This window comes from Embiotoca jacksoni, unplaced genomic scaffold (assembly GCF_022577435.1).
Source record: "Embiotoca jacksoni isolate LCO1_2020_lvr unplaced genomic scaffold, fEmbJac1.0.p SCAF_57, whole genome shotgun sequence".
NCBI lineage: Eukaryota > Metazoa > Chordata > Actinopteri > Embiotocidae > Embiotoca > Embiotoca jacksoni.
Window position 1 is genome coordinate 230,086 of NW_027185411.1, and position 20,246 is coordinate 250,331.

At 45.2% G+C, this 20,246-nt stretch overlaps 1 protein-coding gene across 12 annotated transcripts in view; it reads right to left on the reverse strand.

The window, feature by feature from the left end:
- kiaa1109 (KIAA1109 ortholog) overlaps positions 1 to 20,246 on the reverse strand; it is a 74,739-nt gene that overhangs the window by 37,325 nt on the left and 17,168 nt on the right. For 11 of the 12 annotated variants that reach the window (XM_069173006.1, XM_069173012.1, XM_069173010.1 and 8 more), the window contains exons 21-45: positions 20,106 to 20,243; positions 18,926 to 19,102; positions 18,367 to 18,495; positions 17,696 to 17,815; positions 17,197 to 17,603; positions 16,519 to 16,769; positions 15,998 to 16,238; positions 14,314 to 14,805; positions 12,888 to 13,158; positions 12,630 to 12,767; positions 12,067 to 12,137; positions 11,633 to 11,806; positions 10,010 to 10,130; positions 9,707 to 9,856; positions 9,036 to 9,163; positions 8,609 to 8,811; positions 7,741 to 7,941; positions 7,422 to 7,633; positions 6,475 to 6,626; positions 6,024 to 6,174; positions 5,719 to 5,871; positions 3,943 to 4,183; positions 3,583 to 3,731; positions 2,332 to 2,566; positions 1,593 to 1,754 (exon numbers count right to left, since the gene is read on the reverse strand). In XM_069173006.1, the coding sequence (XP_069029107.1) occupies positions 1,593 to 1,754; positions 2,332 to 2,566; positions 3,583 to 3,731; positions 3,943 to 4,183; positions 5,719 to 5,871; positions 6,024 to 6,174; positions 6,475 to 6,626; positions 7,422 to 7,633; positions 7,741 to 7,941; positions 8,609 to 8,811; positions 9,036 to 9,163; positions 9,707 to 9,856; positions 10,010 to 10,130; positions 11,633 to 11,806; positions 12,067 to 12,137; positions 12,630 to 12,767; positions 12,888 to 13,158; positions 14,314 to 14,805; positions 15,998 to 16,238; positions 16,519 to 16,769; positions 17,197 to 17,603; positions 17,696 to 17,815; positions 18,367 to 18,495; positions 18,926 to 19,102; positions 20,106 to 20,243 (4,867 nt within the window). The remainder of the gene's footprint in view (positions 1 to 1,592; positions 1,755 to 2,331; positions 2,567 to 3,582; positions 3,732 to 3,942; positions 4,184 to 5,718; positions 5,872 to 6,023; positions 6,175 to 6,474; positions 6,627 to 7,421; positions 7,634 to 7,740; positions 7,942 to 8,608; positions 8,812 to 9,035; positions 9,164 to 9,706; positions 9,857 to 10,009; positions 10,131 to 11,632; positions 11,807 to 12,066; positions 12,138 to 12,629; positions 12,768 to 12,887; positions 13,159 to 14,313; positions 14,806 to 15,997; positions 16,239 to 16,518; positions 16,770 to 17,196; positions 17,604 to 17,695; positions 17,816 to 18,366; positions 18,496 to 18,925; positions 19,103 to 20,105; positions 20,244 to 20,246) is intronic. The other variant, XM_069173002.1, reaches the window with a different exon arrangement.

A 20,246-nucleotide genomic window follows, 5' to 3' on the forward strand; every position in this document is an offset into this window, starting at 1 on the left:
GATGACTTGCTTCTCATAGTTTGTTTGGCAGGAAGGAAAAAAAAAACATGATTTTGTCTCCATCACAGAGCTGCAGGCTCGTAGTGGAGTCACAAAGGATTCTAGAGAGTCGAGGACACAATCACATGACATCATTTTACATGTTTGAATAACATGCAAGATAGATGACCACTAATCATCTACTAGATTTACAGATTATTAAACTGAGAAAGATGTTAGGTATCTGTGTTGATACTGGGAAAGAGGACGTTTCCTCCAGTGGCTTTGACATCTTATCTAACAGGGAGGATTTGCTCTGAATTTTTAAAGTCATCCATTTGAGATTCAGTCGGTGCAGTTGTAAGATCTTTCAAATAACCGAGCAGCAACCAGCAGTGATGTCACCCGTCGCTTCGTGAACGACCGTTATGAAGCCGCGAGTTCGGATTTTGTCAGGAAGTGACCATATTTGGTGGAGCTGGGGGAGGAGCCAGCGGTGGATCTGACTCTATCTGATTGGAAACCTGACGATACTACGTCCCGCCCACCGATAGCAGTAATCTGACTGCACCACAGGCCTGTCAATCAAACAGACACGCCCCAAAAACAGGTCTTCTTGAATCTTCTTTTCTAATGAATGAGGGATTATTTTCAGATGGACCTCCAGAAAACTAATAAGAAGGAGTGACTTTAGCTAACAACACCGAGATAACTGATGGACACATTTTATTCACTTTGGATTTGATGAGAGAAGTTGAATGGGAGTCTATGGAGCCGGAGGCTTTTTGGAGCCGACCTCTAGTGGCACTCGCTGGTATTGCAGCTGAAGACACTTCTGGATCAGAACCATTTTTTAGAGCCAGAAGCTACGAACACTTTTATAAACTGTGCAAATAAAATTGTTTTTTTGCAATGAGAAAGGTTTAAAAATCTCTGCTCTTGATGTCTTTAGTAAAAAAAAACACACTGACAGACAGCAATGTACACCGATTCCCATTTTTTATCCGATAAAATCTCATACCACGAAACAAACAAATAAACTCTATACACAGCGTTTTAACAGTATGAATTGTTGTATAAGGTATCTACTTTTTTTGCTGCTGTTATAAATCAATGTCCCTACAGTATAAAGGAAGGTTATCTTACAAATACACCACCAACATACCGGTCCGCGGGTCAGAGATCTAGGACACTGTTAGACTAACAGCTACACACTAGCTACTGGCTAACTAATTACTGCACCAACACCATGAGCACAACACTGAGCAACAATCCCTGACCTCCTTCTGGTTCTGGTAGAGGTTGATACTGGCAGTTGTTGACCAGAGAATCCAGAGAGTCTAGTAAAACCACATTACATGAATATTTAACTTGACGTTTGTCCACTGTAATAGCTACTATACAAGGAGGAGTGAGGAGTTCCAACAGCAGAAGAAAAGATGTCATGTTAAAAATTCATTATTTTGCATATTAAGTTCATTTAAATGAACTAAAATCAAAGAAATTTGAGAATTCCCAGGAAAAAAAAAAAAATCAGTATTTTCAAGACAAATTAGGGTGATTTGTCCGTCTACCTGTGGACTGTGGTAAACTTTAAGTCCACACACTCTCACCTGTTTGCAGACTGTTGTGCTGGGAGCGGTTGACCGGGGACTCCTGGGCTCCGGCTCCGGCTCCGCCACCGGTCCTGTTGCTCACAGCGTTGGACATCCAGTTGTAAAAGCTGACGGAGGAGGGCTCCGACAGCAGCGGGTGCTCGGTCAGCATGTCTGTCCCTGAGCATCAGGAGAAAAAAAAAAGAAAAAGAGAGATTGAGGGAACGTTGCATCATCGAACAAACTACAAAAAACCTGGACGTCACACAGTGACTGACTTACTGTTCGGGGATGATTCATTTTTCATCATAGGCACATGATGTCAATATAGGGAATAAGAAGGTACAGACACATCTTGCATACATATTCTCGTAAAAAAGTTACTGAGTTATCCTACAAAGAGGAATCAAAACACGTTTGAATTTTTCCCTTCATGCTTTTTTCACATTTAGAGGATTTTGTAAAAAAGGTTGAACTTTGTATTTCTGCTTTGTTGAAGGCAGATGATGTCAACAGGGGTGTTTGAATGTTCGTAAATCTGCTTATTTATTGACTGTAGTCACGTGGCTGAAGACTGACCGTGCAGCAGTGCGCATTACTGAACAGTAGAGGTCAGTATTGGAGCACAAAATGAGACATATACCGTTATGTTTTTCTTATGAAAATGAAGCTGACACTCATGATCGGTGATTACCAGAAACCACCACATACTGCAGCACAGCAGCACAGCAGCACAGCAGCAGTCAGGTGTGAGTACCTGTGCGAGTGAGGGAGGTGCTCTTGGCGGCGGCGGTGGCGGCAGACGGCTCGTTCCTCTGAGGCGTGCCCTCCAGCAGGTTGTGCAGACTGCGAAAGCTGCCTGTCAGATTGCTCAGGAGGCTCTCCTTCCTGGGGCTGTCCTTGGCCGGCAGGCCGGCACGGCTCACGTGGGCGGGTGAGTCAGCTGCCGTGTCACCGCTGGTGTAGCTTAGCGACTGGTAGGGATGGGAGCCCTGGGGACCAGAAATGTGCAGACAGCTCAGAGGAGGTCGTGTTCACACTAAAGGTTTGTTTATTCCAACAACAGGTGGTGTAAACTGCGTGTGGAAAAAGGTTGAGCTGAGTAACCTGAACAGAAACCGAGCTGGTGTACAGTAAACGCATCACACTTTAACTAAAGAGGAGGATGTCATCTCTAATCCTTCCTGGCTTTCAAAGAGTGGGATCACCTTCACGGCACAGTGAGGACAGTCTGTTGTGGAGCGTCTCCTTCCATTAACGATATCCATAATGTTCCCTTTGGCACAGTGTTTCAAGGCTGTAACTTCACTCCATAAAAGGTCAGAAAATATTAGAGTTCAAGATAACGACTTTACTTTTCTTGTTTCGTCCAATCAACAGTCCAAAGGAGTTACATTTCTAATCAGCTTTAAAAAAAGTTTTAGCATTTTTACTTGAAAAACAGAAAGGGTAAGATAATATCTTTAAATCTTGAATTCTCTCCATATCGCACTATATAATTCTCCGCCTTTGGGAAGTGAAATAACCAGGTTGCCGTTGACAAGAAACAGACATATTTCTGTTAAACACATGCCTCTCAGACGGTGCCGATGTATAAAGAAGTCCAATAAATGTCTAAATTGTAGAAGCAAAGAATTGATCTAACATTAAATGTAATTAGCTCGCAACCTAATAAGCTACATTTTCAGTTTCTGTCAGTGACCACTAATGCTACCAAACACACATTATAGCTACACACATGAAAAATATGCCACTTAAATTACTGTAAATAACATTTTAAACATGCAAACTAAATTCCCTGATATTCCAAGACTTGGGACAAAAACTGATGACTTTCCCTGTCTGGAAAAGAGTTTTTAGAATTCCCTTAAATTCCAGATGGTTGTTTTACGATATGCACATATTAATAAATGGTGCCTGTAAATGTATGAAAATGTGGATGCTTATGTATGAAGTTCATTTATGAGTGAAAGAATGGGGAAATACAAACTACATCTCAGACTTGTACCTTTATTCTGAGAGCAGACTCGCTGTGTGCATGCGACTTGGACAGTTTCCTCATGATCTCCACTCCGCTCACCGGACCCGAGTTGGCCTCTTTGGGTGGCGGTCGGCTGCATGCTCCCTCCAACAGCATGGTGTGTTCACTCACTGTGGCTTCACAATAATTACATAGAATAAAACTCCAAGAAAAAAACGGGTGAAAGCCTGCGATAAAGAATCTGACCACTATCAGTCATCTCTACATCTCAGGTCTATTTCTATGCAAACGCTGAAGAGCTAAAGGTGAAGAGTTTCGCAGCCCATCTGTGGTACCAGATGGGCTGCTCGCTGTAATATCAGCCCTCTGAGAGCTGTAAGTTCCCACCTGCGTCAAATTCAAATTCAGCCCCATCGGCGCTGGTGTCGCTCTGCAGCGCGGCCCCGTTGTCCAGGCCCTGGATGGTGTCCCCGAGGTTCTGCTGGGGCTCTTTGGGTTTGGTGAGCTGGTTGGGCCTCATCAGACCGATAGCCTTGAAGCCCTGCGTGACCACGATGAATTTCATCCACTGTCTGGCCAAAGCCACCAGGCCCTTCTTCAGAGTGACGAGGGCCGGGACGCCGTCGTTCTGGGACGAGAGAGCAGAGATGGATCAGTGCCACCGTTTCACTCTGCTAATGGATTCATCTGAACGGTGAAGGAGAGCCAAGAGCCCCGAAGATCTTTGACAGCAGGTGCCAGTTTTTGTTTTTGAGACCACATAACTTAATCTTATTGTTACTACTTGATGTAAGATGGCGTCGTGCTAGTGGCAGCAGCTCCTCCTGTGTTTTAGGTTTATGTCTTTTTTCTGAGTTGTTTTTCTTTCACGTTTTGTTACGTGACGGTCAGGCAATGGGCCGTAACTTTTTTTTTTCCACTTTTCTGTTACTTTTTTCCCTCTTTGTAACAGAGAGCCACACGCAGTGGACTGGGGGCATTGTTTACTCTCACGATCAGCTGAGTAAACCGCTGCTGCTGCCTGGAGCGAGGCCTGAAATCCCGGATGAACTGCCGAGAAGACGTCGGGGTCGCAGAGCTGGCGCTAAGTTGAAGGTGAAGAGGAGGAAATTCAATACCATTAATTAAACAATACCAGTGATTTTAATGGGGAACGTAAAGTCCTTGGCCAATAAGACGGATGAGCTCGGTGTGCTCATAAAGACCCAGAGGGAGTACCGTGAGTGCAGCCTCGTGTTTCACTGAGGCATGAAGCTAAATGAGACTAAGCTTCTGACTCAGCATCCCGGTGCATTTTTGGCAGTTACTGGAGACTTTAACCACTCTGGATAAAGTACTGCCAACTTTTCACCAGTACGTGAACTGCCCCACGCGGAACAATAAAACCCTGGATCTTCTGTATGCTAATTTAATGGATGCATACAGTGCTACTGTGGACACAGGAGGCTAAAGACGCCCTGCAGGACTGCTTTGAGTCCACGGACTGGGATGTGCTGTGTGGACCACATGGGGAGGACATCAACAGCAGGACGGACTGTATCACAGAATACATCAAATTCTGTGAACACACCACCGTACCATCCAGGACTGTAAAATGCTTCCCCAACAATAAGCCGTGGATCACCAGTGACCTGAAGGTGCTTCTTAATAAGAAGAAAGCAGCCTTCAGGTCTGGGGACAGGGAGGAGCTCAGGAGAGTGCAGCGCGACCTGAAGGAGAAGCTCAGGGAGTACAAGGACTCCTACAGGAGGAAGCTGGAGGCCAAACTCCAGCAGAACAACGTGAGGGAGGTGTGGACCGGGATGAAGGAGATTACTGGCTTCAAGGGGAGAGAGAGACAACCAGGGGGAACATGGAGAGGAACAATGAGCTAAACTCTTCAACAGGTTTAGTTCACAGCCCTCATCTGTCTCCACACACCACACCTCCCAAACACCTCCGCTGCCTTCCCCTCTGTCCCCCCTGGTGAGCTGCATGGAGACAGAGCCCTCAACATCAAAGCCCTTATTACCTTATTGCTTTACCTGTATCTATAATGCTGCTGTAGCGATTAGGATTAATTGTGGGATTAATAAAGAAAGTACCTCCCTACCTACCTACCTATCTATCTATCTATCTAATCATAAGTGTACGTGGTGAAGGTGAGAGCTTTGTGAAAGTCACCATGGTGGCCTCCTCGATGACAGAGTAGTCGGCCTGCTGCAGGTAGCGGTGCAGGATGTTACAGAGCATACAGGAGGGGTTCTCATGCAGGTAGCGGGCCCGTTTGGTCACACGGTTGTACTTGCTGCGGATCGGGATGTGGATGCTCTTTTTCTGAAACGACAAAATGTATCAAGAAAAGTTAAAAGTGTGTAACAACTTTTTGATTGACAGACAGATTTAAAAGCTACCAGCTACTTAAAAGATATTTGTTTAATTCATGAGACATTGCACACTCTTGACGTGTCCACACACGTGTTTCTGACCTCGAGAGCTTCCGTCATGATGCAGCCCATGACAGCACACACACGCAGTGTTCCCTCCATGTCCAGTTTGCGGAAGGAAGACTTGAGCTGGTCGATGGGAACCAGCCAGGCTCCGATAGCCGGCGTGGCCGTGCTGAGAAGGTTCAACTGTCTAAAAACACACAACAGACAGAGAATCATGATCAATAGATCCTCAAACATATATTCATACTTCTATGTTTTTCTCATCTTCTAAAGTCCTAAAACCGGAAAAATCTGAATGAATATGTCGGCAACTTTTGCTCTGTTAAGAATTGATTTACTTTCTATTGAAGACACCATTGAGTTGAGTTATAATTAAACTCAAAACTAAAAGCGAATGACCAGTGAACTTGTCGTACTTCAGCCAGTGACGGTGAAGTGTGGCTGATGTTATTTTGAACTCTGATAAGTTTGTGATCAGATTTCCTACCTGGAGATGGCCTCTGAAGGTGAGCGCACGTTAGTAGGAGCAGCGAAACTGAACCAGATCTCTCTGATGGTGAGCTTCATGCTGCTGGAGTCGGGCGGTGGAGGCATGAGGGGGAGGTCTTTCTTCAGGTCGTCAGATTCGACCCCTTCATCCTGCGGAGCAGAAGAGAACAGGATTTAACAGGAAGTGCTGCTTCGTCACAGTCGACCAGATTGGAAGTTCGATTTTCCATCAAGATGTTTAAGATCAAAATGGATTCTGGTTTGTTGACTTTAATCTCTTCTCTCTCAATCAGATCACATCAAATCTGACTTTAAAGAAAAGTCAGGCTGATGTGTCCTTTGTTTCCACTCCTCAAGTCTGTTATTTTGACCTTCTACTGTAAAGTCTCGACAGCCCATCTGGAAACACTTGCCAGGTGCCGCTGCAGGACAACCACCTGTGTCTTCACCCAGTTTATGTCCCCGACACATCTGTTTCTGTTCAAGCCGTTGGTCCAGCCTACTATTACGTTGCTGTTCATAAGCACCTGTTTGGTATAAATTGTTAATCGTGCCTTCTTCCTTCTATTTTCATTTGGAAAGTGGTCTGTTATTTAGTTGCTCACTTTAACAACATACAAATTCCTCAGTGGGTTATTTTACTATTTAAAAAAAAAAATGTTGGGAGATCTAAAACATGATATTTCATATTATCAGATTAAACAATAACTGTCACAGACAAATGTTTGTATCCAACATTTAAATGTCTGACATCTTTGCACAGTAATGTACATAAGCTGATGCCAAAGGAAGATGTGGAGTTGAACTGTGCAGCCTTAAACTATGATGCTAAAACATGGAGATGAATAATGTTTGAGCTCGTTGAATACAGCAGAGTTTAAGATCTACGTCCGCCTTCTTTCATCCACTTCGCAGCAGCACAGAGGACATTGTTGTGCACCTCACCTGGTCGTCTGAGTCCGAGTGCTCATTGACATCGGAGGCGGGACTTATTGTGTCATGCGGCAGGTTGTCATCGGACACGTCAGTGCTGTAACCACTTCCTGTCTGAGAGCCTGTAGAGCCGTTGGACTTGGACATTCCCGTCTTCCCTCCAGCATCCGAGCGGCCCATCACACCGAAGGTGTTGTAGAGGACGGCTCCGGACTGACGCCCGCCTGCGACACATCGTGCAACACGTTCACACATCTGCACACGAACGCCCGACATCCTCGTCTCGTCTTTAACGCTGTGATATTCCTACGACGAGTCGGGATCGGTTTACCTTTCACCGTGAGGTTCTCGATGCCACATTCAAACATGATCCAGCCCCATTTCTCCAGAGACGTGGCGGAGCGTCCCAGATCGCCCGCCGCGGCCTGAGCGTCGGTTTCATCCACCAACGAGAACTCCTCCAACTCCTCCAGGCCGAACAGCACTTTGGACTTCTCAAAGGGGATCGCTGTGATGGCACATGTGCCGATGTCTACGGGAGGAGAAGGAGCAACGCAACTGTTAGAAAGGGACATTTCAAATACCTCACTTTTCATTTAAAAATCACTTCATAAACACAAAATGTACTAAAAGCCTTTACCCTTAAAATGGCCCTTTTTTTTTTTTTTTTTTACAAACTGTCTGTGGACAACTCAAACAGCACATTAACAAGGAGGTTATAGGTGAATTAAAAGATCAGGGTCAGACTTTCAAAAAGGTAGGGCAGTAACGATCGCGATCATTTTACCTGACGATTCATTGTCTTCCAACTAATTGTGATTAACGATTGATTTTCCTCTTCCTGTTCATTTTATGCCACTATTACAATATAAGCATGATCATACCTTAATAACAGACCTTGTGAAGAAGAGAACAATGGAAAATATAAACAAAAAATTGTGTTTGCCGCTTAGAGGTTGCACACGGTGGGGAACAGTATTTAAAACAAACAATGTAATTCTCCACTCGTGTGGCATTAAAACACAGCAGATGATGAAGTGACAATATTAAAAAAGTGCCAGTCAAAACATAAACAGCGTGAAAACAGAGTTGGAAATAGGATGATTTCTGTCAGCTGATGAATGGAAATAATTCTGCAACGATGATGTAAAATAATTACGAAAATAATGATGTCATAATTGTGATTCTCTTGAAGCGACCTGTGGAGTCGAGGCCGCGCAGCTGGCTGTGGATGCGGTGGACGTTGAGCCTCGCAGCGATCTCTTTGCCCTTCTCGATGCCGGCGTTGGAGCGCAGCGAGCCAGAAGACTGAGGCTGCATCTTGGTGGCCGAGGCGTACTTCTCCAACATGACGGAGGGGCGGCCATGTTCTGTGGTGTTGGGGGTCTCCTCCACGATTCCCCTGGAAGGAGCAGATGGAAAACGTGTTATGTTCGGGCTAAATTAGATCAGAATTTAGATTTTCTTTTTTTTATTCTAAAATTAAACATTTTCTCTGGAAAGACTCCTGAAAAAGCACAGCGTGTAAAACACACACACACACACACACACACACACACACACACACACACACACACACACACACACACACACACACGCACACACACAAACACGGGCGGCGTTTACCGGTTCATCCTGAACTGGGTGGCGATCCTGTCGAAGCACAGCGCCACCAGAGACACGTGTGTGACACACTTACTGGAGCAGGACGGGGAGCCCTCCTCTACGGAGGCCTGCAGGAGGCAAAGGTTCACCTGCACGGGAGAGACAACAAAAACAAACTGAACGGGAAAATACGGCTCTCTGTGGACATAAATTATAATTATGTCCATGAGAATATACTTAAAAAGACAAATTATAGTGCCACAAGGATCAATAGCACAGTAACAACTATTAGTCATGCTGCATGTGAGGCTACTTTCCCCAAATGTAAGACGGCAAACGTAAAATCAATACTGCTGTCGACGCAAATATAAGGACTTTATTAAGCAGCCATATAAGCGATTCGCAGCTCCCATTCAGAGGACAGGAAAAGTAGAATCTGATTGGCTTTGAGAGTTCAGGCTGCATCTCAAAGGTAAAATGTCTGCTTCCAAATAAAATAAAAAAATAAATAAAAAGTTTTAATAAGTAGGCCATCCGTTATTGTTCTACACAAAAGCAGAGCGCGTTGTTTCTTCACTGTTTGAATGTGAAGTGATCTACGGCAGCGCTGGTGATTCTCGAACCTCTCCTGGTCGGAGCCCATTTGTGAGGAGCGCCGGTGGCCTCTCATTATTCCGGGTCACGGGTCTCACCTTGGGGATGGAGACGTTGGCTTGGAGGCCCTTGATTTTCACATTATCCGGTTTGACGGACAGGTCCGTCTGGCCGTGGGAGGTGTTGAGGGAGCCGGGGGTCGTGCCCTCTGTCTTGGAAAGCTTATGCTCCTGCTTGCCTGTTTGGCTCTGTGCGGATCCGGAAACCAAAAAAAAAAACCCAGAGAGGGAGATCAGTCGCCGGAAAGTAAGAGCACTTCAAGTCACTTTTAGAAGTTGATTGTGTTAAATCTGGTTTAGATCGTCAAGCTGCTCTGTTCTCATTCTCATGACTGCACTCACAGACTCGGTGACGGTGGACTTGCTGATCTGATAGGCTTCGTTGAGGACTTTCCCGTGGAGGTCGTCCAGGATGGCAGCTGGGTGTCGGATACTCGCAAAGTGGACCATGGACTCGATGTACCTGAAACAAACCGAACACAGACAGCTGAAACACAACTAAAAGTCTCACCGAATTATAAACATTTAGTTTTATGTTGAGTTACACTTGTAAAACACGAACTGTAATGATGACCAGCACATATAGAGCCTGATTTACTAAGACTTTAAATAAAGGATATTAAATTGCATGTTTATTCTAAAAGTTTGCACATTTATTTTGCACCCGTTTTGCAGGTGATTTACTGAGTGATTGCGTAATTTATTTCAGATGCAAATTACTTCATTTAAATTAGCTGTTTACGTGTTTTAAAGTGATTCTAGCCACCAAAACCAGAACAACCGGAAAAGGAAATTTGATCCCATTGAATCAGAGGTAATAGTGGAGGAGGCCAAGAAGAGCATTGTTGAGCTACAGCAAATAAATATAAATATAACAGGAAGAAACGCTATGTGGGAGATAATCAATGAGAAAATCAATGTGGGAAAAACAAAAAGATCAATAGATGAAATTAAGAGTAGATGGCAAAATATTAGGAGAAAAATAAAATTGAAATTGTTTTATAATAAAACAGGAGGTGGCTCGTCTTTGTTGTTGGCTGAAAATCATTCAGTTCATTCAATAACTCAGAAATATCATCTCTGGAGAGACGATACGTCTGAGTGATTTCTGCCTCTGACATCAGAAATGTTTCCACCTTCTCTACGTAGTCTTTGGTTTCCTGCGTCTCATCTCAACACAAAAAGATCAGCCGTCTCTCCTGATGTTCATCGGATTGAAACCTTCAGTCGTACTAAAATACACAACAATCACTTGTCCTATATTTACTGTCAGCTTTAGTAAATATCGTTACAGGTAATGAATTTATCTATCTGCATTTCCCCTCCCATTATTTTGCATGTTCAAGTAGAAACGCCCAATATTACATATGTATTCAGAAAAACACGCAAAACATGCGTTAAACTGCACATTTGAAAGACGTCATCCTCTCTGCACGTCGTTAGTAGATCAGTTTGGACATGTTTTTGTTGGTGGTGTAAAATTTACATGTGATTTTACACCCGCAAACCTTTAATAAATCAGGCCCACAGAAAGTCATGTAAACCTTGATTTACTGGGTCATTACTTGGATGTTGGCCTCTTTTCAAACTTGTCTTTCCAAACTGCACTAACCATGAGTAATGCTTGTGAGACCCATTGTTAATCCAGAGCTGTCGGTCTTCAGCAAACCAAAGATTCACACTGCCAGACAATCAGGAATGAGATCAGACTCTGAAGCAGCGTCAGCAGAATTTTAGACCCAAGATGCAGTGTGCACGGAGATTGAATTGGCTTAAGGTCAAATCTTAGCCTCGGGCTAAAAATATCCCCGAACTAAGAAAAGTGCAGCGTGAGAAAGAGTCCGGGGCCGCCGCCAGGTTAACCTTTTTTTAATTTGATCACTCAAATTGACATTTAAAAGCTAGTTTTAAGGGCAGCATGATAAACAGTAAAATAAAACACACTGGAGGAAGCCTGGTTCTTACCTGTCCAGGGATTCGGCCACGAGAGGCGTGAGCACCACGTTGATGGCCCCCTTCACCTCCACGATGGCAGTGGTCCTGGTCTGAGCGAGGGGCTGCTCCAGCGTCCAATCATCCGTGGTCGTGTCCTCGTCTGTGTTCTCCATGGCCCTCTTATCCAGCGGCGTGTACGGTGTGCTGTGAAGGAACAGAGACGCTCTTACATCCGGCTTTAAACACACTGAAAGGACGGCGTGAGGTCGGACATCACTGGTGAATAATAATAACAATAATTATTATTGGTTGCAAACGGATCATTCCTGTTTATAATTATGGGCACTGAAATTCCACATTGGTGAATCTCTGTGTAATCATATTTACCAAAAAACAACTTCTCTATGTGGATATGTTTTAAAAATTTCTGAACCGAGGTAGTGAAATAAATGTGCTTTAAATACCTGTTGTTTTCTCCCATCAGCTGAAGTCCTCTATCAAACAGAGAGCTGGCTGAAAGGCCCTGCTTTATCACCTGTAATGCAAAAGTAAATGTTAAACTAGTAAAATGGGTGAATGTATACATGCAGTTTAAGCATTAACAGTATTACAGATGACAGATAATCCTGCTATAGCTACAAGTCAAAGGGTGTAATAGGGTAGTAATAAGTAAGTAATTGGGATGGGACATGGTTTTTTAATATGCCATTAGTATGTGCGACTATAATTCTTCCTTATTTCCCGTTTTTACCAGCACCTGGTTGTGATTCTTTTGTCAGAAGATGGCGCTAATTGGTCTAAAAGCTGTCTGCAAGCCGCCATTAAACAACATACGGAGAAGAAGAGCACATTGCAATCATTCTCTGGAGCTTTGCAGATAAAACTGTGTGGAGCTGTGAGATTAGACGTCACGCTACGAACAGGAGAAGACGACTAAAGCCATCCAAAAGTTGAGTATTCGGTTAATAATCGAATAGTTTGGTTTGAAATGCCCATCCCTAAAAGGTAATAAATTCAAGTCCAAGACCTTAAAGCTCGGGACAGAGAGCTGATCAAAAGAGGCGGAGCTCTCTTCGCTGGTGGGCGTGTCCAGATCAAGGGGGCGGTGCAGAGAAGATTTGGAGGTCCGTTTGTTGGTGGGCTGCTTCACAGACCAGTTGGAGACCTGAAGAGAAACATGTAAAACGTCAACACGCTGAAAATGAACGAGCCCAATAATGTTGTCGTTTTAAGACTTCATATGAACGAATGTTTTTTTTTCCTGGAGAGCAGCAGAAGACTTCACCTGGTAGTGGGCCAGGTAGGTCTGGTAGCAGGCCATGACGTGGGGCTGCCGTGTGACCAGGCCCGGCTCGGCCATCTTCTCCGCCTCCACCGAGCTCTCCTCCTCCATGGCCAGCGCCGAGACGAAGGAGGCCTGGGACGTGTGGCTGTGCAGCGGCTGGGGGGGCAGCGGGGGGAGGGGAGGCAGCGGGAGAGGACGCGGCTCGGTGATGAGCTCCCCGTTCAGGACGTAGGTGAGGGGACCCTCCACGCTGTGGTAGATGGAGCTCCGGCTGGAGAAAGGGAATCAGAGGAGTACGTTGAGGTTTGGTTTCAACTCGGGTGTTTTGGTGGAAAATGGTGTTTTGTTGCACTTGAAAACGACTCCTCTTTACAATCCCTTCAAACTCTGAGTGCTGTTAATAACAGTCATTTAGCAGCGTTACACAATGTTGAAAAAAGTCTGCCCGTCTAGTTTCTCGCTCTCGAACTCTGCTTCATGTTCCCGCAGGCTCCTTCCAGCTGAAAACTTTCCACGCGACCAAATTGATTATTTGTGGAGGCTGTATCAATGAAAAGGCGTGCTGAAATCAATGACAGAACAATTTATGGTAATAGAAAAAATGACGAGGTACCTGCAGAACAAGAGCGAAATCCAATTTGCAAAACACAGCAGCAGTTAAGTGGCTGCGTGTGGATCAAACATCTCATTTGCTGCAACGCCTCAACATCTCAACATCCCATCAATGCCTGCGTGATCGAATCACGGTAATAAATGGAGGCTGCAAAGTGTTCGGCTTCGGGGCGCGTCGCTTTAAACGATGACATTCATAACATGTTGGGTGTTAAACATAAAAATGACGTGACGCGGTTCATGTATTCCTGCTCGTTGTTCCACATGGACGTTTTACAATTAATTATTGTGACGTAAACATGTGTTCACGTCTTGTTGTTACAGCCACTCCAAGATGTCGGTTGTCTGTTTTCAAAAAGCACAACGTTTCTATATTTTTTTTGCTTCCACAATTAAAAAAAGAAAAAAAAGTCAAAACTAATTCAATGCATGTTTTTGTAAAATTGAAAGTGAAAATTTGATGCCTGAAAAATCAAATTCTTGCCTTCATCTTAGCATGTAAATCATAAATCTAAATTTCTTCATAACGGCTCTTGAACATTATTTATAAGTGGGAACACTAAGAAATCTGCCAAGGTCGGAACTTTCCCTCGTCAGGTCATTAATTCCTCTGCTCATACAGCTGAGAGATAAGAGACTCTTTGATGTTCCTGCGAGCTGTCTACCATCCACCATCACCTTAATCCCATTCTTAACCTTGTACTTGATCCGACCATCCACCTCGTCTCTGGAATTTTCTAACTCTTTAACTTTGAGAACTTTTGGGAGCTTGGCTGAAGCGTATTTCCTTCGGTGTGTTTTCATCTGGGCTGACCTGTAGGTCTCCATGTGGTACGGCGGCTGCTGCGGCTGCTGCATCTGCTGCCTCCTCTTCTTCTTGCGGCCCGGGTACGTCCCCGGGCCCTCGTCGGCGCTGCTGATCGGCTCGAAGTCCTCGGCGGCAGAGAAGTAGGCCTCGCTGTCGGCCACCGACATGCTGGAGTCGGCGGAGCGGTACTGGTGGAAGGTGTTGGAGTCCGCCGACGGCGTGAAGGGGAAGGAACCGTAGCTCCTGCGCTGACGGGGAGAGTCCAGGACGTTCTCGTCGCTGCGGGACACCTCGCTGCTGAACTGGACGCCTCCCGACAGCACCGGAGGAAGCTTCTCTGTGAAGACGGCCGCCGACAGGCTCTTGGTGCTGCCCAGCCGACTGGAGTGAACAGAGGACTGGCGCTTGAGGGGGGAGCAGAGGGGCGAGCGCACCGAGGACCGGTCCTGAGAGCTGTTGGGGGACACCGGGGAGACCTCAGGAACGTCCCCCAGCGTGCTGCAAAGCAACAGGAAAAAATAAAATCATTTGGGGACCAATCTACTCACGGTTTGTGTGTAAAAATCACCTGAAAACTTCACACCACCCACAAAAAAGGATGACGTCTTTCAAATGTGCAGTTTAACACGCGTTTGGCATGTTTTTCTGAATACATATGTAATATTGGGCGTTTCTACTTGAACATGCAAAATACTGGGAGGGGAAATGCAAATAGATAAATTCATCACCTGTAATGATATTTACTAAAGCTGACAGTAAATATAGGACAAGTGATTGTTGTGTATTTTAGTACGACTGAAGGTTTTAACCAGGTGAACATCAGGAGAGACGGCTGATCTTATTGAGAAGGTGGAAACATTTCTGGTCTCTCCAGAGATGATATTTCTGAGTTATTAAATCAACTGAATGATGATTTTCAGCCAACAACAAGGACGAGCCACGCAATACCAGCAATGACAAAGCTTCTTATGACTCAGCATTTTCTTGCCTTGGAGTCATTCCAGCGTGTCGCTGCTGGGATATCCCAGTCCTGTTTTCCAGGTGTGCTGTCACGGGTGCTGAATGCTCTGTAGCGTCACAGGTAGCTTCATAAGGTTCCCACTGAATGAAACCAAGTCACCTGGTCCTCACAGACAGATCTGGACCTGCTGCTTAGTCTTTGTTTAAGCATCTCATCCATTGTCCCTCCGATTTTATTATTAAGCCAATTTTTATTTTTCGCCTAAAATCTTCCCTTAATTTCATCTATTGATCTTTCTGTTTTTCCAAAGGCATTGACTTCCTGTTATATTTCTTTGCTGTAGCTCAACAATGCTCTTATTGACCGCCTCCACTATTCAATGGGATCAAATTTTCCTTTTGCAGTTGATCTAGTTTTTTCATGGCTGGAATCACTTTAGAACACACAAACCCTTCATTTAAATAGAACAATCTGCACCTGATATCAACGACATGTTTACTCTTCGTAAATCACCTGCAAAATGGGGGCAAAAATTATTTGCAATCTTTTGGAATAAACACGCAATTTGGTACCCTGTATTTAAGGTCTTAGTAAATCAGGCTCTACAGGAAGTGTATGGTCATTAAATCTGACTATAAACAATGTGCAACTCCAACCAGGCTGTAAATCCTGGTTGTGCTGCTAATGATCATATATCAGAGTAAATTGCAGCGGTCGTTTGTTACTCACTCAGCGGGGCTTTTTCCGTTCATGGGGAACATGCGCTCCTCCGTGCTCGGCGACGGCGTGTCTCTCTCTCCGGCCAGCAGCGGCAAGGCGGCGCTGGACGAGCTGTTTTCTTCAGAGGAGGAGGCGGAGCTGTGGGACCGCAGGGGCACCTGGAGGCTCAGGTGCTGCTGAGCCCGCCTCTCAGGCAGCTCGGGAGGCAGGCAGGGGGAGCGCGAGTCCGTTTTCAGTCCGACGACCCTCCCTGAGAACACACAGAGAAAACCAACTTTAAATAAATCTTGTGGCCTCACGTCGGTGTTTTGTTAGGAAATAGTCACGCGCAGATGAAAAGTTCAATGTATCATCATATATCCAAAACATTCTCAGTTAATACACAATATATGTAGAAAGAGAAGTTCTCGTTGTGTCAGGAACAAATTAAAACAGTGTAGATTTTAATTATTCTTTATTTTACATAAAACCCTCAAGCATCTCCACGGAGGATATCAGGAAATGTAGAATGAATTTAAACACATCCATACCATCCACTTTGGGCGTCTCCTTGGTAATGATCCACTCCCCGGGCTGCAGCAGGGACTGGCCGTAAGACATGTCTGACTCGGTGCTGGAGGAGGAGAACGCGGACGAGGAGGAGGGCGTCAGCTCCTCCAGCTTGAAGAAGTCCAGGCCCATGTTGGTGCCGCCGAAGAACCGGCAGCCTCCGAGGCAGCCGCAGCGGTTCCTGCTGCGCTTGTTGCGAATGTTGGCCTCTTCGGGCCACAGGAACCAGAGTCTGGAGGGGGGAGACGGGGGTGGGGGGGTCATCAATAATGAACACATACATGCATACTTCAATTTGACGATATGGCTCTAAAATAATATCACGATATAGCTGGGTATTTGTGCGATAACGACATTCTTGACGATATGATAAAATACAGAAAAATATTTAATTATTAACTTGATTAACATAATTTATATGTCAGCATAATATTCAAATATTCATTACAAACTAATCAAAAAAGATCTCTCAGTTCTGTAGTTTGTGAAAACCAGTGACTCGAACTGAGAATCAGATCCTGTAAACAACAAGTTGTCGAAACAAGGAACACAAAAGGGCTAAAAAAGCTGATCTGGACGGCTGAAAGAAAAATCTAGAAATCTTTTTCTGTGGTAAAAGCTTAAAAAAAAAAATCCAACAATAAATGACTGTTTTCTACCTTTTGCTCTGAGCATCGTGTAACTCCAGAAAATGCCTCTGGACCTCACATTTGGCCGGGTGGTCGGCGGCCAGGGCGATATCCGCTGTGATGAGGTTCAGGTTGACCGAACCCGCCTCCAGCCAGAAGGAGCGTCGCAGTAGAGGCGGCGGACCGAGACCCGGCGGCTGACCGAGACCCGGCGGGGGACCGAGACCCGGCGGGGGACCAGGACCGGGACCGGGACCGGGACCAGGACCGGGACCAGGACCAGGACCAGGTCCGGCCGCCTGCAGCCTGGTCACCTCGCCGTGCTGCTGCTGCTGTTCGATGTACTGCCGGATGTTTACGTCCTGCACCACGGCGCTGATGCCCTCTCCCACCGCCTGGTTGTGCAGGTTGCAGTTGGCTACACGGACAATACCCGTCTGGGGAGGAGAATAAAAACCAAACATCACCAACAATATGTATCTAGTGGAACAAGTTTAACCAAAATGAAGAAATGTTGGGTGCAGATTACCTTGACATTGGCAGCACAGCCGTGCTCCACAAAGAAGAGGTCGACTCCGTCCACGGCCAGCCGAGTCATGGTGTACTTCAGCTCCTCCGATGTGCGACAGTGACCGGGGAGGCAGCTCAGCTGGAAGACAGCCATCATTTAGTACCACAAACTTTTCAAAGAAGACAGGCTGCTTAGTGTGAGACTTTACATACTGCTGCAGAGCCCATAGCCATGGCTGCTCAGTTGTCAGAAACTAATGAGGGCTTTCAGGCAGGCGTATTTTTAAAAATATCCTTGTTAGTGTTCACATATAAGCAAGACCGAGTTGTTTCTCTCGGCGTTATTTCACATAGCGCGGTGTTGTGTATGTGTGCTATGTATAGCAGCTGTAAGTACATCAGGAGATGGGAAAGCGTGCTTTCTGACTCGTACATTGTTAGAGAAAAAGGTACGCCAGCGGTCTCCGCTTGTTATCCGACCTCGTTTGAACATTTCACACTGGATAGTTCGGACAAACATTCAAATCTCAGCAACAAAAAAACAAAAAAAAAACAGCCTCGGGACATAATGATCTCATTTAGCAGCTTCCAGCAGACAAACAGCAGCGAACTAGTTCAAACCACAGCTGGGCAGCTTCAGCGGAGAGTGAAGATGAGGTTCGGGTCTCGGGGTGTGCTGCTCGTTTGTACCTTGGCATCGCAGATCCGCCGGTCGACGCCGTGCTGGCAGATGACGGAGGGCTTCGGTTGTTCTAGCTGGAACTCTCGGGACACCACGTGGAAGACGTACGTCTCGCCCCATTCGATCATGCTGGCCACCTAAAAACATCACAAACACACAAGTTTTGTTTGAAAAAAAACATACTTTATGCCGTTAATACTTTCAGAACAGCTTCTCCTGACAACATTTTTGTGGGAGAAAAAAAAAAAAAAAAAAAAAAAAAAACAGGAATTTAAAAGAATTGCAAACTTTTGCAAATGTGGCAGAGTTTACATGAATTTGTGTCAATTATTATGATCAGCAGATTTCCAGGAGGGACTGACTGGTAGTTCATACAAACAGGCATCTGAAAAAACACACACACACACACACACACACACACACACACACACACACACACACACACACACACACACACACACACACACACACACACACTCAGCTGACCCGAAGATCCATGAGGTGATGGGGATCTAAGTCTGCACAGATTTATGGGTCTCACATGTCAGAGCGGCTCCTAAAACCCACCTGAGGAACGGTGACCCTGCCGGTGAGCCCTCCGGCCTGCATGTCGATGAGCCAGGCGTACTCCAGCGTGTCGCTGCCCAGAGGGATGCCCTGAGCCGAGAACATGGCGTGAGCCCTCATCTGCAGGCCGGACAGACTCAGGTGTCCGTCCCTCAGCACGCCGTCTGCCGTGGGACGCTGCGGGAGGAAGACACGCACATTTCCTGGTAAGATCACAAACTGAACATCCTGTTAACAACTGTGGACTCCCATCTGACCATCTGACCTCTCCTCACACACACACTGCCTCTACTTATATCCATACTCACACAGTTTTATTTTCTTTATATAGTTTTTCCATTTTTACAATACTTTACTATAATGAATTCGATTAATTTTAATTCACATACCTATTTGTCTTTACAATTGAGTTATTGCTTGATTAATTAATGTTTCCTCGTCTTTTGTTTTTCCATTTTTCTCCTTTCTTTTAGTTATTCCTCCTCGGTCTTGTTTGTCTGTTTACATATTTGTATTGAACTCTGTTCCTCGCTGCATCGTCCGTGTCATGTCAAGTCCCGTCTAATTTATATTCTCACGTGTCACGTCTTGCTTCAGTAATTAAAAATAAAAACTTAACGGACAAGAATTAAATGTTATAGCTTTTCCAAAAGTGTAACACTTGACTTCTTATTTAAAAAAGCCCTCCACGTGCCAAAGATTTAAGAAAGAAAATGCTTATTCGCCAGAGGACGACTAAACGTTCTCTGTCGGGGATTAAGGGAAGTTATTCACTCAGCAGCAAATAGGATCCAACTCACAGCTACAGATTAGAAATGCGGTGGTTATACAACATGCAGCTGCTTATGCAAACGCCTCTATTGCGAGTGTGTTTAACATTATGCAACGCTGACTGCAGGCTTCATTCAGGGTGTTTTCTACGGGCTGAATCAGCCTGTCAGTCAGCAGATTAAACAGTAAATGCTTGTGTATTTATTGTTGAGTTTATTAACACATGAAGGCAGGTAGTCTGTGTTGCTGTACTGGGAAAGTTGCACCAACATGGCTCCTTCACTACTGTGTGCAAAGCTAAGACAGACATTTATTTTTAGTTTATGCTTTCATAGAAATAAAATCTAAATGAAGTTTGGAGCCGGTGTGAGCAGCATCAGGCGGCGTTCGTGCGTGTGACTGCTGATACCTGGTAGTTGTCGCTGATGAAGATGTGCATGGGAGACAGGAGCAGCTGAAGCATCGTCTCCTTGTAACCTTTCTTCATCTCGAAACAGAGACGCTCCAAGAAACCCGACGGACCTTCAGGACCTTCGCTGCTGCAGTGCTG